General features: G+C 35.0%; 1 protein-coding gene across 1 annotated transcript in view; it reads right to left on the reverse strand.

The window, feature by feature from the left end:
* The window catches only part of AP3B1 (adaptor related protein complex 3 subunit beta 1), a 254416-nt gene that overhangs the window by 144835 nt on the left and 93049 nt on the right, over positions 1-16532 (reverse strand). Inside the window, exons 12-13 of the mRNA XM_054578514.1 lie at positions 4814-4876; positions 1943-2075 (exon numbers count right to left, since the gene is read on the reverse strand). Of these exons, the coding sequence (XP_054434489.1) occupies positions 1943-2075; positions 4814-4876 (196 nt within the window). The remainder of the gene's footprint in view (positions 1-1942; positions 2076-4813; positions 4877-16532) is intronic.

A 16532-nucleotide genomic window follows, 5' to 3' on the forward strand; every position in this document is an offset into this window, starting at 1 on the left:
TAAGAGTGATTAACAATTATATTGGTCTCCCATTATTTAATTATAAAATAATCTATTCTTTTTAAAGGTGCTCAGAGTATGCCCTCACTTGTGTGGCTCAGCAGATTGAGCACCAACCTGTGAACTTAAAGGTCACAGGTTTGATTCCCAATCAGGGCACATGCCTGGGTTGCAAGGCAGGTCTCTGGTTAGGGGCCTGCAAGAGACAACAGTGTATCTCCAACATACCTATCTATGTGTCTCTCCCTCCTTTCCCATCTCTGTAATAAATAAATAAAATCTTTTATTTTTTTTTTAAAGTGCTACATGGTAAAATATTCATCTTTTATACCAGTCAGTAAAAACAATTCTTGAGAAAATTATGCTTTAAAGTAATTAAGAAAAAATGCTTTAAATTCCACAGCTTGAAAATTTCACAAGAGAAAAAAAAAGTGAACATAAAAACCGAGAAGTCTTGAATATACAGTAGTTTGTATTTTAAAAAAATATATTAGTGTGCTAATTTGTTATGCTTTTTGTATGCAACTAAATTTTAAGAGAACAATTACTATGGTAAACCAGGGTTTAAAATCTATAATTTAAAATATTTCCCCAGGGAGTATGTCTTAGTTGATCAAGTAGAAAGTCATTATTACAGATATAAAAAATAAAAATGTTTTTAAATTCATATTTTAAGGTTTGATGCTGAAACAGATAAAAATGTTATTGAAAGTAGAAATAAATAAAATATATACATTTAACATTTTATCTCCTCTAATTACCTTCTACAATTTTTTTAAAAAAATCTATATTCTCAATAATTTATGTTGCCACACTATTTAGAGTTTTAATACTACATGTAGAAAAATATTCTACCCACCATAACATCTTGAATTTATGGATAAAAGATTATAATTTGATGTGCATAATAAAAAACACTCTGTGGATAAATTTTGTTTCAATTATTTTTTTTCATCAGAAGTACTTATAACAATGTTACAATTTTCTGAAGAGATCTAAATGTAGGGAAAAAAGAGAATTAGGGATAAAAGAGTTATTTTAGTGAAAAGTTATTTTTCTTATAAAATTTTTTAAAAATAATCAATTTTGTTATGTTTAAACTCATGGTTGCTATGTCATATATGCGTGTCTAGATATGACATACTTTAGAATTCTACAAATTATTTGACTGGTTTTACAATGAAAATTACACTTTTCTGAAAAAGAATCTTGTTTTAATCAAATATGTAATTATAATGAAAGTTCCCTAAATAAATTATTTTAAAGGTGACAATTGACTCATTTTTCTCTTTCTCTAAATGGCATCATTTATTCTAAAGCCATACCATAAAAATAACTGACATTTCACCAGAGACGTATTGAAATCTAGATTACATATTTTACCTAACCAGTTTTACAAATTGTTTAGTGTTTCGATTAAAAACATGAAGCTATTCCAAAGTGATGACTTCTAAATCTAGTTATCTTGAATATAAAATTATTAGGTGAATTTCTGGAAAAAAACTTTGATGGTAACACATTCAACATACTTTTGACCTAGCAATTTCTCCACTGGTATAGAGTTATTTGCCTGCTTTTAGCACCCTCTGCAGGTAAACCAATATTATACATGACTTACATGCCACTGAAAAACAAAATAGAACCCTTGAGAAAGGGTAAGACTAAGGTGATTAAATTATGAAGAAACAAAACAAACTACACTTTCTTAGTTCTGTTTAGGTAAGAGAGAATTGTTTGCAAGTTAATTACTCAATTTACTAAAATAACAACAAACAACTGTATGAGTGTTGTTTCAAAGACAAAATGCTACTCATTGTGATCACGGTACTGATATACAGGAAAAAAATAAAATGCAATGTTAAAAAATGTTACAATTTACAAATAATACCCAGAATATTCAAATGTTGAATACTTGAAAAATAAGATGAAAGTGTCAACCTACCGTCTTTGTTGGATAGCAGACACACCAGGCCGTTGAGACATGTGTCAGTGACTTCTAAGATGTTTGTTGCACATCTGCCTATAGTCTGAATAGTGGCTGCTGCAAATTGTTTATCCTGGCTTTTCACATAGGTCTAGAAAATATTATTACAATTAATTTATACATTGATACTATCAAGTGAACAAAAAGTGTCTATGACATTAAGCTTTTTCAATATAAGAATTCTAGCATACATAATTTCATCTATGTGTACAAGAGATCTGACTGATGACTTCACTTAATTTAGTTTCTTTTTTACTTAAAGAACGTGCCTATAAAAGAGGCACATTTTCAAGCCAACTTCATTCACTTGTGGCCACAGTGGCTTGTGACTCCAAAACAGATAGTGGGGAGCAGTCACCCAAAGATAGCAATTAGTTTAAGTGCAAGGTTGAAACATATGATGAGAACTCTCTCTTTGGAGGTTTCAGTTCATTTAACAAGCAGCATCTGTGAATCTATGGGAAAAAAAAAAAGGTTTGCTTCTTCAGAGACAATAAATCTAACAGTTGGGAGAAGAGGAAGAAAAAAACCACTATGATACTGACAAGCATTTTACTTTTAAAATGGTATCTGAATGGCAATAAAACCACAATAGCTACAGTGAACAGCATTTCAATAAATACTTTAAAAAATACTCAGTTTAAAAAAAAACCCCAATATTGCTCCTTTAAAAATATTTTCTTTAAAAGAATTCTTTAAAAATACACTGTAAACCACATATTTATACAACAGAAAAATAAATAATTAAATTATTTAACAACAGAAGTTAAAAGATCTTTACAAAATTCATGATAACCTTAAATAATTTCACTTTGGTTAAACTTTCCTAATTTAAAACCTCAGCTTTTGTTATTTACAAAAATGAATGCACATTTACAATGTACATTTATATATAATACTATATGTAATAGAATTTAAAATCCAATTTGCAACTATAACTTTCATAGAATGATTCCCAGGCTCAAATGAGAAGTGCATGCTGTATACTTAACAGTATGGTTATCTACCATGCAAAATAGAATAATACATTTAAATGGTGCCTAAATGACAAATGGAGGAGAAAAACCTAAAAATACCTAAAAACTTACAAATTTAGTGAAAATGGTAGCAAGAACATGATTAAATGTTGAAGAAACAAATTAAACAAATTAAACTCTTAGTTCCACTTAGGGAAGATCAATTGTATTTAAAATCTGTTTCCCAGTTGATTATCTAATTTTCTAAACCAAAAGAAGTGTCTTTAAAACACTTGAGTTCTCTATTTTACTCAAGAAATTATATACAAGTAAACATAACTAGGAACATAACAAATAAACACAGAAATGTGGTACAAAAATAAAAAATGATAAAAACAAATACATGAAGATATATTTAAGAGCTTGACAACAATGGACATTACTGAACATCTGATATTAAATGGAATAACTGGATCACCAATATTCTGAAACAGGTTCAATGTGTCACCTCTGTACAACAAAGCCATAAAATTATTTGAGATTCACTCCCTACCACCCCAGCAAACTTGACACAGCAAAAAATGGACAGCAAAAGTACTCCCAATCAGATTACATATGAAAACAGGAAAGGCAAAATTGCAAGCACAAAGACAAAAACTTAAAAAACTTAAAAACAAATGAAGTAAAAATCAAATTCAAACAATGTTCTACAGCTATAGATTACTGGATAAGAACTTGTGATTCCGTATCTTCCGTATATTACGTAAATATAAGATGAGTGGATATCCAAGACATTCTAATTTTATAAGGAATTTTTGTAGAAAAATATACAGCATGAAAGTATAGTGATCCAGTTATTAAATTATAAATCATGGACATGGTATAATATTCTAGTATTCCTAATAAAAGCGTAAGATCACACCATCAAAAACAAATACAGTATCTATATAGTTAAAGAGAAATTTAATATGGGTATATTAAAAGATTATGGCAACAAAATAAATCTACAAAAGCTGGGAGTTGACAAAAACTTTGTGATTAGTGTGCAGCATCTTAAGAAATTTTTTGTTGACTTTTGTTCAGACAACTGCTAATGAATCGTAAAACTCATAATATGAGGTTTTCTATTGCTATGCTCCCCCACTAAGTTTTCAGAGCTGACTCATCAGGAAGGGCGTAATATTCATGAGGTAATTTTTTAGTAATATTTTGGGAGTGTATATAGCTGGAAAATGTCTCATCCATCAGCATATACAGTTTTTTTGGGGTTTTTTAAAGCAATACATGAAGTTAAGAGGGCAATGTCTAAAACAGTGGTCAATCAAATAAGTAATTATTTTCAGGAGTCCAAAGGACTACTAAAGATAACAGCACAAAGAGATTACATACTTACAGTAACTAAATTTCAAACAGAGTTATAAAGCAGTCTTTCAAATTCTATGAAAACATGGAAGAAACTACTATTCCATTTCCCTTAAATTTTAAATTTGTACTGAATGTTTTTTTTAAAGATTTTATTTATTTGTTTTTAGGGAGAGGGGAGGGGAGGGAGAAAGAAAGGGAAAGATGCATGGACCAGTTACCTCTCACATGCCCCCAACCAGGGACCTGGCCTGCAACCCAGGCAATGTGCCCTGACCAGGAATCGAACCAGAGACTTTTTGCTTTGTGGAAAGTCGCCCAACACACTTAACCACACTAGTCAGGGCTCAATGTTTATTCTTGAAAATTTATAAATGTCTTAGTTGTCAATCTTGTCCCAAATGACCATTTTATTTACACAATTACATATTTCAAAGTTCAGAAAGATAAATATTTATTAATCTATACAGATGTTTTAGAAGTTATTTTATAATTAGCACTGTACACAAACCTGAAATTCTCGAAGAAGAGTTGATATGTTGGCTTCATTTGCCAAATTTGTCAAAATTTCAAGCTATGATAGAAAAAAAGGAAAGTAAACATTTTAAAACCAAAAAAAAAGTTGATTTAATAAAGAGTAGACTTTTAATATCAAGGTAATTTCCGTTTTCTGAAAAAGTCAGTTATAAATGTTGTGAGGCATTATACCTTTCAGGTAAACATTGTCTCCCTACATCTACAGGTAGAGAATAGATAATTTACAGAGTGCTTATAATTACAGTGGTACCTCGGCACTTGTTCATTTGTTCTAGAACTCATGACGACTGCCGAAACCGATGAGTACCAAACAAAGAGGTATCTTCTCTTATAGGGTTGCGCCATGACTCATACATAGTTCTAGTAAGTGTGATGAGTCCCAAGCAAGCGCCAAGTTCTGAAATATTTTTTCTCGTCGAAATGTGACGAGTTCAGGGTTTGATGAGTTCTGAAGCCGACTAGTACCAAGGTATGACTACTAAAAAGAGAATCCTACATCTTCCCTAATTATTTGTCCAAACTTTACAATTTATATCTGATTAATCTAAACAATTTAGGGTAGTTCCTTTTTTATTAATAAAGTTAGAAAACAAATGCCCTCCATGTAATCTCTCTCTTTTCCAGATACCAATTAATTACCTTAACATGTTCCCAAATTCTTAGACATTTTAATTCTTCTGGATTTATAACTACAAAAAATATGCAATTAAAAGTCCATTTCCAATAGGCTCACGAAAAATTGTTTTTAATCATAAACAATATTCAATTAATTTGAAGAAAAGCATGAATAAGGAAGAAAAGGAACAGAGAACAAATTGGACAAACAAACACACAACATACAGACATACATATTCATATCAATAATTACATTAAAAAGTAATGGTCTAAACATTCCAATTAAATGGCATAGATTGTAGGAGCTCTTCATATATTCTGGGTACTAGTCACTTTCCAGATACATGTAGTGGTATATTTTCTCCTAGATTATGGCTAGATTTTTCATTTTATTTTGATGACAACATTTCAATTTTCTATAGTATTTTTTAAATCTCAACATAGAGAAAAGGCAAAAGAGAACTATTTTTTATTTGAACCACTTGAGACCAGAGTTGCCAATCTGATACCACACCATCCCCAAATATATCTATGACTATTTCTTACAAACAAGGACATTGTCCTACAGACCAAATTACAAATGGAAAAATCAAGAAATTCACACTGATACATCACATCTATACAATTGTCACTCCTCTCTTAAGTTTCTTCAGTTACCTCAATAATGTATAATAAAAAGATCCAGTTCAATATCACGCATTGTATATACTGATCTCTTTAGTCTCCTTCAGTCTAAGATTCTTAGTCTTTCTTTTGACTTTCACCAATTGAAACTTTTGGTAATAACAAACCTATTATTTTGTAAATTATCCCTCAATTTAGGTGTGTCTTAGATTTCCTTATTGTTAAGTTCACTTTCCATGTGAGTAACCAATCATTCCCATATGTATAGTCCATCTTTTCCCCTTTGTGTAATGTCTCCTCTATTTATTATATTTTCATTTTCTAATATATGTGGATCTATTTCCAGGTTTTCACTCTATTCCACTTGTTTATCTGTCTTTTTTTTGAGTGAGGGGCTGCTTCTCATCATATTAAATTTTCATTCATTTATTCTTTCAAAATGCCATGAAATATGCATATTCAGAGTAGAAAAATCATAAAATACCAAAAAAGAAGGAAAAATTCATCTTAAACATCATCCCTGAAAAATAATTGGATAGTGTTGCGGTATATTCTTTTAGACTGTATACATGTGTATACTTTTTTATTGATATATGCATTTTTTAATTTTATTTTTACATTTTTATTGTATTTTTTCCATTGCCATTTACTCCTCATATGTCCCCCTACACCTAACAATCATTACACTGTTGTCTGTGTTGATGAGTTCTTTTTCCTTTATGCTCAACATTTCAATTCTCTAAGCTCCCCCAACCCAACTTAGCTATCATCTTGCTCTCTATCTATGAGTCTGTCATTATTTTGCCTGGTAGTTCAGTTTCTTCATTAGGTTCCTTCCACATGAGTGAAATCATATGGTATTGTCTTTCTTTGACTGGCTTATTTCACTTGGCATAATGTTCTCTGGGTCCACCCATACTGTTGCAAAGGGTAAAATTTTCTTCTTTTTTATGGCCAAGTAGCATTCCATTGTGTAACTCTCCCACAGTTGTTTTATCCACTCATGTACTGATGGACACTTCATCTGCTTCCATATCTTGGAGACTGTAAATAACCCTACAATGAATCGAAGGGTGCTTATGTTCTTCTGCCTAAGTAATGTTTTGAGTTTCTTTGGATATATTCCCAGAATTGAGCTTGCTGGGGCAAAAGGCAGAACCATTTTTTATTTTTTGAGGTATCGCCCTACTGTTTTCCAGAGTGGCTGCACCAATTTGCATTCCCACCAAAATTGCAAAAGGGTTCCTCCCTTTCTCCACATCCTCTCCAACACTTGTTGTTTGTTGATTTATTGATCATAGCCATTCTGATAGGTGTAGGTGATATCTCATGGTGGTTTTAATTTGCATTTCTGGTGGTTAGTGATGTTGAGCATCTTTTCATATGTCTATTGGCCATCTGTATGTCCTCCTTGGAGAAGTGTCTATTCAGGTTCTTTGCCCATTTTTTAATTGGGATGCTTTTTTAGTGTTGAGTTTTTTTAAGTTCTTTATGAATTTTCGATATTAACCCCTTATCAGATGTATTGGCAAATATATCCTTCCATTTTACAGGTTGTCCTTTTATTATGTTGATGTTCTCCTTTCTTGTGCAACAACTTTTTAGTTTGACATAGTCCCAATTGTATTTTTTCTTTTGTATCCCTATCCTGGGGAGATATATCCATTAAAATATTGCTACGAGCAATGTCCAAGATTCTGCTGCCTATGTTTTCTTCAAGGATATTTATGGTTTCAGGTCTAACATTTGTCTTTTTTAATTTATTTTTTAAATTTATAAATCATCTTTATTCTATTACAGTTGTCTCAATCTTTACCCCTTTACCCCCCTCACTCATCCCACCCCTACCCCCTACTCACACAGTCAATTCCGACCCTGTTGTCCATGTTCATGGCTCACTCATAACATGTTCTTTGTCTACTCCCTTCCCCTTCTTTCCACCATTGTCCTCTTTCCCCATCGCCTCTGTTCACCTTCAGTCTGCTCCATGTTTCTGTGCCTGTGGTTTATTTTGTTCACTAGTTTATTTTGTTGAATAGAGTCCACTTATAGGTGAGATCAAATGGTATTTGTCTTACATCAACTGGCTTATTTCACTTAGTGTAATATTCTACAGTTCCATCCATATTGTCGCAAAAGGTAGGAGTTTCATATCTCTTTCGTAAATGCAGATTGATTTTATTTATTTTTTTATATGTCAAAGTAAATTATAAAATATTAAAAACATTTAAAACCATTACAAAGTCTCAGCAATTAAACCAACATGACACCAGCACAGAAATAATCAAGTAGATCAATGAAATATAATAAGCATTCTAGAGACAAACGTATATATCTGTCTAAGAATGTAATATATGATTAAGTTGATATTTCAAGTCAATGGGAAAAATAAGGCTTATTCAACAAGTAAGGTGCATGGACCACTATTACTTGAAATAAAACAAATATAGAGCCCTATTTCACACATTATACAAGAAATATTCAGGTGAGTTAAAGATCAATATGTAGAATCTAAGGAGTTTTAGAAGAAAATAGAACTAATACTTTTCATGACCTGAAGTAAAATATTCAAACCCAGAAGCTATAAAGTAAATATTGACACTATGACTATATTAAACATTTAACTACATGGTAAAATACATATAAAAAAAGTTAAAGGACAAGGAATAGAATAGAAAAGTATTTGCAACACATCTAAAACATGGTTAATAGGTTTTTTGTTTCTTGTGGGTTTTTTTGGTTTTTTAGAGAAAAAAATTCTACAAACCTTTAATCAATAAATGGGTAAAGAATACCAAAAAGTCATTTAAAGCCTTTTTTAAAAAAATAATAGAAATAGGCAAGAAATATACAAAAACAGGTTTAGTTTTAACAAATAGTAAAGGAACCATTAAAATAACATCAGTGTCACATTCAGATTAATGAGTATTAAAAATATTGGTAACATCAAGTATTGGCAACTCTGAAAGGAACTGGGTATTCACAGAAACTTTTTCTTCATCTTAAAGCAGTTCCATTAGCATATTTTGCAGTGCTGGTTTGGTGGAGGTGAATTCTTTTAAGCCTTCTTTTGTCTGCGAAACTCCTTATTTCACCTTCCATTTTAATTGAGAGCCTTGACGGGGAGAGCAGTCTTGGTTGCAGACTTTTGCTTTTAATGACTTGGAATATTTCTTGCCATTCCCTTCTGGCTTGCAGTGTTTCTGTTGAGAAGTCAGATGCTAGCCGTATTGGGTCTCCCTTATGTGTTACTACCTCTTTCTCCCTTGCTGCCTTTAGGATTCTCTGTTTGTCTTTGGTATTTGCCATTTTAATGATGATGTGTCTTGGAGTAGGCCTCATTGGGTTCCTCTTGAATGGGACCCTCTGTGCTTCCTGGACTTGTGTGACTTTTTCTCTCCTCCAATTAGGAAAGTTTTCCATCATTACTTTTTCAAACAGGTTCTCTATCCCTTCCTCCTCTTCCTTTCCTTCTGGTATTCCTATTATACGGATATTATTACATTTCAGGTTGTCCTGCATTTCCCTCAATGCCTCTTCATTCTTTTTGAGTCTTTTTTCATTTTCTTGCTCTTTCTGGGAGCTTTTTTCCACCTTGTCCTCCAGCTCGCTGATTTGGTCTTCAGCTTCATCTAGCTTGCTTTGGATTCCTTCTACTGTGTTCTTCAATTCGGAAATGGTATTCTTCATTTCCTCTTGTCTCTTATTGATAGTTTCTGTGTCTTTTTTCATGCAGATATAGTTTGCAGTAAGTTCCTCATAGTTTCCCTATAGTTTTGTGTAATTCTCTGTGAGCTCACTGAGCACATTGAGCTTCCTTAGGACCACTGTTTGGAACTCAATATCAGATAGTTTACTTGTCTCTATTTCTTTTAGTTCTCTTTCTGGGGATTGCTCCTTTCCCTTCGACTGGAGGGTGTGGTTTTTTTGTCTTCCCATTCTTTGTGAGACTCTTCTCTTTTGCATCTGATTCTTAAGTTGATCTGTCTTGATTTCCTGACTTTGTGGTGTGAACTTCTATGGTAGAAGACTGCTGTTTTTACTTTCTGGATCTGCCTCTGATGATGTCAGATGTTGACCCTGTTTGAACTTAGGCAGTCCGTTCAAGACTTCCAGGAATCTACTGTCTGTGGCTGTCTCCTTCAGCTGTTATCTATTCACTCTGCACTCAGCAGGCCACCTTAAATAACTCAGGGTGGGGCGGAGTCCCTCCTGGGGGTGGGGTTTTGGGCTCTTTCATGCTGTTGTGGTCAGGGGGAGGAGTCAGCACTGGGATCCCGCTGGCTACTCTCTCTGTTCTCTCCCCAAAGCCTTCATCCCCAGTCTCTCCTCAAGTGTCACCAGACCTTCTCAGCACCTCCTTTAGCCAGGGATCTGCTGACTGTGGCTGCCACTCTGCACTCAGCAGGCACCTTAGACAGCACTGGGTGGGGTGGAGTCCCACCTGGGGGCGAGGCTATTGAGTCCTGTGATGTTGTTGCCACTCAGGGGTGTGGTCTGCCTGAGCAAGATGGCTGCTGCCTCATGGGGGATGAGTCAGCACCAAGATCCCGCCGGCTCCTCTCTCAGTTCTCTCCCAAAAGCCTCCTTACCCAGTCTCTCCTGAGTCATCTTTAGATCAGTCTCCCCCGCCTTGCCGGAGATCAGGGTAAGTGACTGCAAATAAAAATTTTGCGTTGACCCTATAGAAGGCTCTTTGTGTATCCAGCGGCCTGTCTCTGGCAGAGAGAAACGCTGCTGCTTTTCACAGCTGGCTGTTTTCTGTGTATTTTTTGGGCTCTGGTGCTGTGGGCTAGAGATCCCTGCTTTTGGTTTAGACCTCGCTCTTCTCAGGGGGATCCAACTGGCCGTTTCAACATCCTTCTGGTGCTGCCACCCATGGGCACCCCACTGGCCTTCTTGGGTCTGTACCGCACTCCTTACCAGTTAGATTGCGCTAAAGCCAAATCTTCTGTCTCTGAGGTTATAAGGCTCCTCTCTTGCTAGTGTTCAGTTGTTTGTTCCAGGTGATTTCTCCCCAATTTAGTTGTAATTCCAGGTTGGTCCTGGGAGGAGGTCAGTGTGATTTCCACTCACTCCTCTGCCATCTTGATTCTCACATGTAACCCTTTAATCATTTTTTAATTTATTCTTGTGTGCAGTATAAGAAGGTGGTCTAGTTTCATTCGTCTGAATGTATCTATCTGATTTTCTCAACACCATTTGTTGAATAAGCTATCTTCTATTAGACCATTATATATGCTTGCTTCCTCTGTTGAATATTAATTGATTGTAAAGGTGTGGGTTTATTTCTGGGTTCTCTATTCTGTTCCATTGAATTGTGTGTCCATTTTCATGCCAGTATCATGCTGTTTTGATTACTATGGCATAGTAAGATTAGTTTGACATTAGGTAGAATGTTTCCTCCAACTTTGTTCTTGTTCAGTACTGCTATTGCTATACAGGTCCTTTTGTGATTCCATATAAATTTTTCAAATATTTGTTCTAGTTCTATGAAATATGTCATTGGAATCTTGATAGGAATTGCACTAATTGATAGATTACTTTGGGTAGAATGGACATTTTAATGATATTAATTCTTCCTATCCTGAACATGGTATGTGAAGAAGAAATCTTCTTCCATTTGTTTCTTTAGTGTCTTACAATTTTCCAAGTACAGGTCTTTTACATCCTTGCTTAGTTTTATTCCTACATAGCTTTTTTTTTTTTTTTTGAAGCAATTGTGAATGGGATTGTTTTCTTAATTTCCCTTTCTATTAGTTCATTATTGGCATATAAAATAAAACTGATTTCTGGATATTAGTTTTGTATCCTGCTACTTTGCTGAATTTGTTAATCAGTTCCAGTAGTTTCTTGGTGGAATCTTTCGGGTTCTCTATGTACAGTATCATGTCACCTGAAAATAAACACAGTTTTACTTCTTCTAATTTGGAAAAAAACTTTATTTCTTCTTGTCTGACTGCTAAGGCTAGAACTTCCAGTACAATGTTGAATAAGAAAGGTGAAAGTGGACATCCCTGTCTTATTCCTGATCCTAAGGGGAATGCTTGCAGTTTCTGCCCACTGAGAATGATACTGGCAGTGGGTTTGTCAGACATGGTCTTCATTATGTTGAAATATGTTCCCTCTCTTCACCCTTTGCTGAGAGTTTTATTATAAATGAGTGTTGGATTTTATCAAACGGTTTCTCTTCATCTATTCATATGATCATGTGGTTTTAATCCTTCACTCTGTTTATGTGGTGAATCACAATTATCAATTTCCAAATGTTGACCCAACCTTGCATTTATGGAATAAATCCCACCTGATCATGGTATATGATCTTTTGGATGCACTGTTGTATTTAGTTTGCTACTGCTCTGTTAAGGATTTTAGTGTCTATGTTCATCAGGGATATTGGTCTATTAATTTTCTTTCTTTGTTACATCTTTATCTGGTTTTCGATTTAGAATAATGCTGGCCTTCTAAACTGAGTTTTGGAGCTTCCCTCCTCTTAAATTTTTTGGAATAGTTTGAGGAGAGCTGTTAGTTCTTCTTGGAATGTTTGGTAAAATTCACCTGTGAAGTCATCTGGTCCAGGGCTTTTGTTTTTTGGGAGTTTATTGATGGCAGCTTCAATTTCACTAGGTGTAATCTGTCTATTGATATTCACTGCTTCTTCCTGATTTTTTTAACACCATATGTTTCTAGGAATTTATCAATTATGTCCAGGCTGTCCAGTTAGTTGGCATATATTTTTCATAGTATTTTCTTACAGTCCTCTGTACTTCTTTGGTGTCAGCTGTTATTTCTCCTCTTTTTTTCTGATTTTAAGTGGGTCCTCTCTCTTTTTCTTGACGAGTCTGGTTAAAGGTTTGTCAATCTTGTTTATCCTTTCAAAGAACCAGCTCTTAGATTCACTGATGTTTTGTATAAATTTTTAAGACTCTATTTTGTTTATTACTCCTCTGATTTTTATTATCTTCTTCCTTCTACGCACTTTGGAGTGTTTGTTGTTCTTTTTCAAGTTCCTTTTAGCATAAGTTGGATTGTTTATTTGAGCTTTTTCTTGTTTTTTGAGATAGTCCTGTAATGCCTATCTCAAATTTTCCTCTGAATTTCCCTCTTAGGACTGCTTTCCTTGTGTCCAACAGATTTTTGATTGTTGTGTCCTTATTTTCATTTGTTTAAAGGTATCTTCTGATTTCTTCTTTGATCTCATTGTTGACCTATTCATTGTTTAATAACATGTTATTTAGATTCTATGTTTTTGCATGTTTTTCAGTGTTCTTCTTATGACTGATTTCTAGTTTCATAGCATTATAGTCAGAGAAGATGCCTGATACGATTTCAGTCTGCTTTGGGATGAAATGCTCTGAAGATATGAATTAAATCCACTTGATCTAGTTTGTCATTTAAGGCCAATTTCTCAGTGTTGATGTACTGTCTGGAAGATCTATCCACTGATGTTAATGGAGTATTAAAATTACCAACTATGACTGCATTTCTGTGGATCTCTCCCTTTATGTCCATCAAGATTTGCTGGACATACTTTGGTGCTCCAATGTTGGGTCCATAAATGTTTACTAGTGTTATAGCCTCTGTTGGATTGTTCCCTTTATCACTATGCAGTGTCCTTCTTTGTCTCTTACTACAGCCTTTGTTTTAAGGTCTATTTTGTCAGATATAAGTACTGCTACCCCAGCTTTTTTCCCTTACATTTCCATGAATATTTTTCTCTGTCCCCTTACTTTTATTCTTTGTGTATCTATCCATCTTAGGTGGGCCTGTTGGAGGCAGCATGAGTATAGGTCTTGTTTTCTTATTCATTTCGCTACCCTATGTCTTTTGGTCAGAGGATTTAAGCCATTTACACTTAAGGTGATTACCGATGGACACGTATTTTGTGCCATTTTATTGTTACAGTAGTTCCCTCTGGTTTTTTTTCTTCCTGTCTCTTTTTCTTCTTCCTTCTGTTAAGGTAAGCCCTTTAACATTGTTTGTAGCACTGGTTTGGTGTTAACAAACTCCTTTAGCTTTTTCTTATCTGGGAAGCTTCTTATTTCTCCTTCGATTTTGAATGATAGCCTTGATGGGTAAAGTGCCTTGGTTGAAAGTCCTTTCTTTTCATCACCTTAGATATTTCATGCCACTGCCTTCTGGCCTGAAATGTTTCTGTTGAGAAATCAGATCACAGTCTAATTGGTGTTCCCTTGTTCATAACTACCTGTTTTTCTCTTGCGGCTTTTAGGATTTTCTCCTTGTCTTAAAGCTGCCATTTTAGTTATGATGTGTCTTGGTGCAAGCCTCTTTGGGTCCAACTTGTTTGGGGCTGTCTGAGCTCCCTGGACTTGCATGTCTCTTTCCTTCACCAGGATTAGGGAAGTTTTCAGTCATTAGTTCTTCCAGTAGGTTCTCGATCCCTTGCTCACGAGTCTCTTCTCCTTCTGGTATTCCATTCATGTGGAGGTTCTTACATTTCATATTGTCCAAAATGTTTCTTAAGCTCTCCTCATTTTCTTTAAATTCATTTTCACTTTTGCTGTTTGGCTGGGTGTTTTTTCCTACCTTGTCTTATGATTTACAGATTCAATCTTCTGCCTCATCTAACCTACCCTTTATTCCTTCTAATGTATTATTTATTTCCGTTTTTTTCATTCTTTATTTCTGACTGGCCCTTTTTTATGGTTTCTATGTCTTTTTCCATGCTTTTTAGTATCTGTATAATCATTAATCTAAACTATCTGATAAACTGCTTGGCTCCATTTCATCTAGTTCTTCTTTTGAAGAATTCTCTTGTTCTTTCTTTTGGGGTCTGTTTTTTGTTTTCCCATTTTAGCTGTTTCTTTGTTTGTTTGTATGTATTAGGTAGGTCTGCAAAGACTCCGGTGTAGGCCCCTGTCAGATGTTGCTTGTGACTGGCCCTAGGCAAGCTGTTTGGAGGTATAAGAAGTGATCTATAGTCTGTTTTTGTGCAAAAAACCAGGCTACACAGCAGGGCAAACTTTTATCAGCACCAAGCCCAGGGGAGGGTCAGCTAAATTCTATGAGCTCTCAGAGATCCACTTTAGTTGTTAAACTATGCACTGATATAGTCTGAAGCTATACTCAGCAGCCTGGCTTAAGCTCCACAGGGTGGGGCAGAGCACTTCCTGCAGGTAGGGCTACTGTTTCCTCTCAGGCTGATGTCACTTTAAGAAAAATGCTCTGCCTGAGAAAGATGGCCTCTGCATTTTGGGGGATGACTCAGCACAGGGATCCTGGCGGTTGTTCCTTCAGTTCACTCCCCTGAGCCACCGACCCCAGACTCTTCTAGAGTTTCTAGTCCATCTGTCCTCCTTCTGCGAAAGCCCAGGATAAGTGGCTGCAAACAAAATTTTGTTTTTTGACCCTTTAAAAGGCTCTGTGTCTCCAGCCTTCTCTCCCTGGCAGACAGAAGCCCCACTGCTTTTCACAGTTGGATATTATATGGATTGCTTTCCCAGTTCTGGTGCTGTAGGATGGGGAGCCCAGCCTGTGGTTTATATCCCACGCTTCTCAGGGAAAACCTCCCCAGCTGCTGAAATATCGGCTCTGGAACTTCAACTGCTGCCTGTGGAAGCCCAACCAGCCCTCTAGCATCTCCTCCGCACTGTTTACCAGTCATGTTGTGGTGAAGCGGTTTCTTCTGCCTGTCCTAGGCTATAAGGCTTCTAGTGTCCAGTTGGTTATTCAGGATGATTACTCTACAATTTAGTTGTAATGCTAGACTCGTCTTGAGAGGAGTTTAATGTAGCTTCCACTAACTCCTCTACCAACTCTTCCACCATCTTGGGTTGATCTTATTTTTCTGTCTTACTATCAAATTGTTTTAATCATTATAGCCCTATAGACAAAGTACACTGTATACCATAGTTATCATTCCCTTAACACAACACTCTCATAATCCCCTGTATCAGCATGAACTGCACCTATCTATCCCCTATTCCCACCTCTACAATCTCCAATTAAACCACCAACCAACAACAACAAAAATCTCAAAAATGCATTATTCTTTTAAGATCCAGTCAAACATCATCTTTTTCACAGATCTTTTTCTAGTTCTCTCAGAGAATTAACCCCACCTTTGTGTTTTTCACAGCATTTAAATTACATCTCTGTAACATCACTTAAAACACAGACTGTTAAATTATCTATCTATGCATCTGTCTCCTTTAGTATACTGTGAGTTATTCAGGGTGCATGTAGCAAGTTTTCACTTTGTATTGCGTTAGCCAGAAATTCTGCTTAGTTTTTTCTGTAAAAAACATCCACATTTTTCATTTTCACCAATAACTTTACGGATTTGTGTATTTTGAATATGTTGGCTATCTACTGCATGGTATAATGTTGATTGTTCTCAATTAATGTCTCCATTTGATCACTATCAATCAACTGATCTACTGGATCATGAAGCTTCGTCCAGCAAGAAAATTTCAGCATGAAACTTTGGAAAC

This window comes from Pteronotus mesoamericanus, unplaced genomic scaffold (assembly GCF_021234165.1).
Source record: "Pteronotus mesoamericanus isolate MK-2021 breed Mesoamerican mustached bat unplaced genomic scaffold, CSHL_Meso_final contig_50, whole genome shotgun sequence".
In the NCBI taxonomy this organism is placed as follows: domain Eukaryota; kingdom Metazoa; phylum Chordata; class Mammalia; order Chiroptera; family Mormoopidae; genus Pteronotus; species Pteronotus mesoamericanus.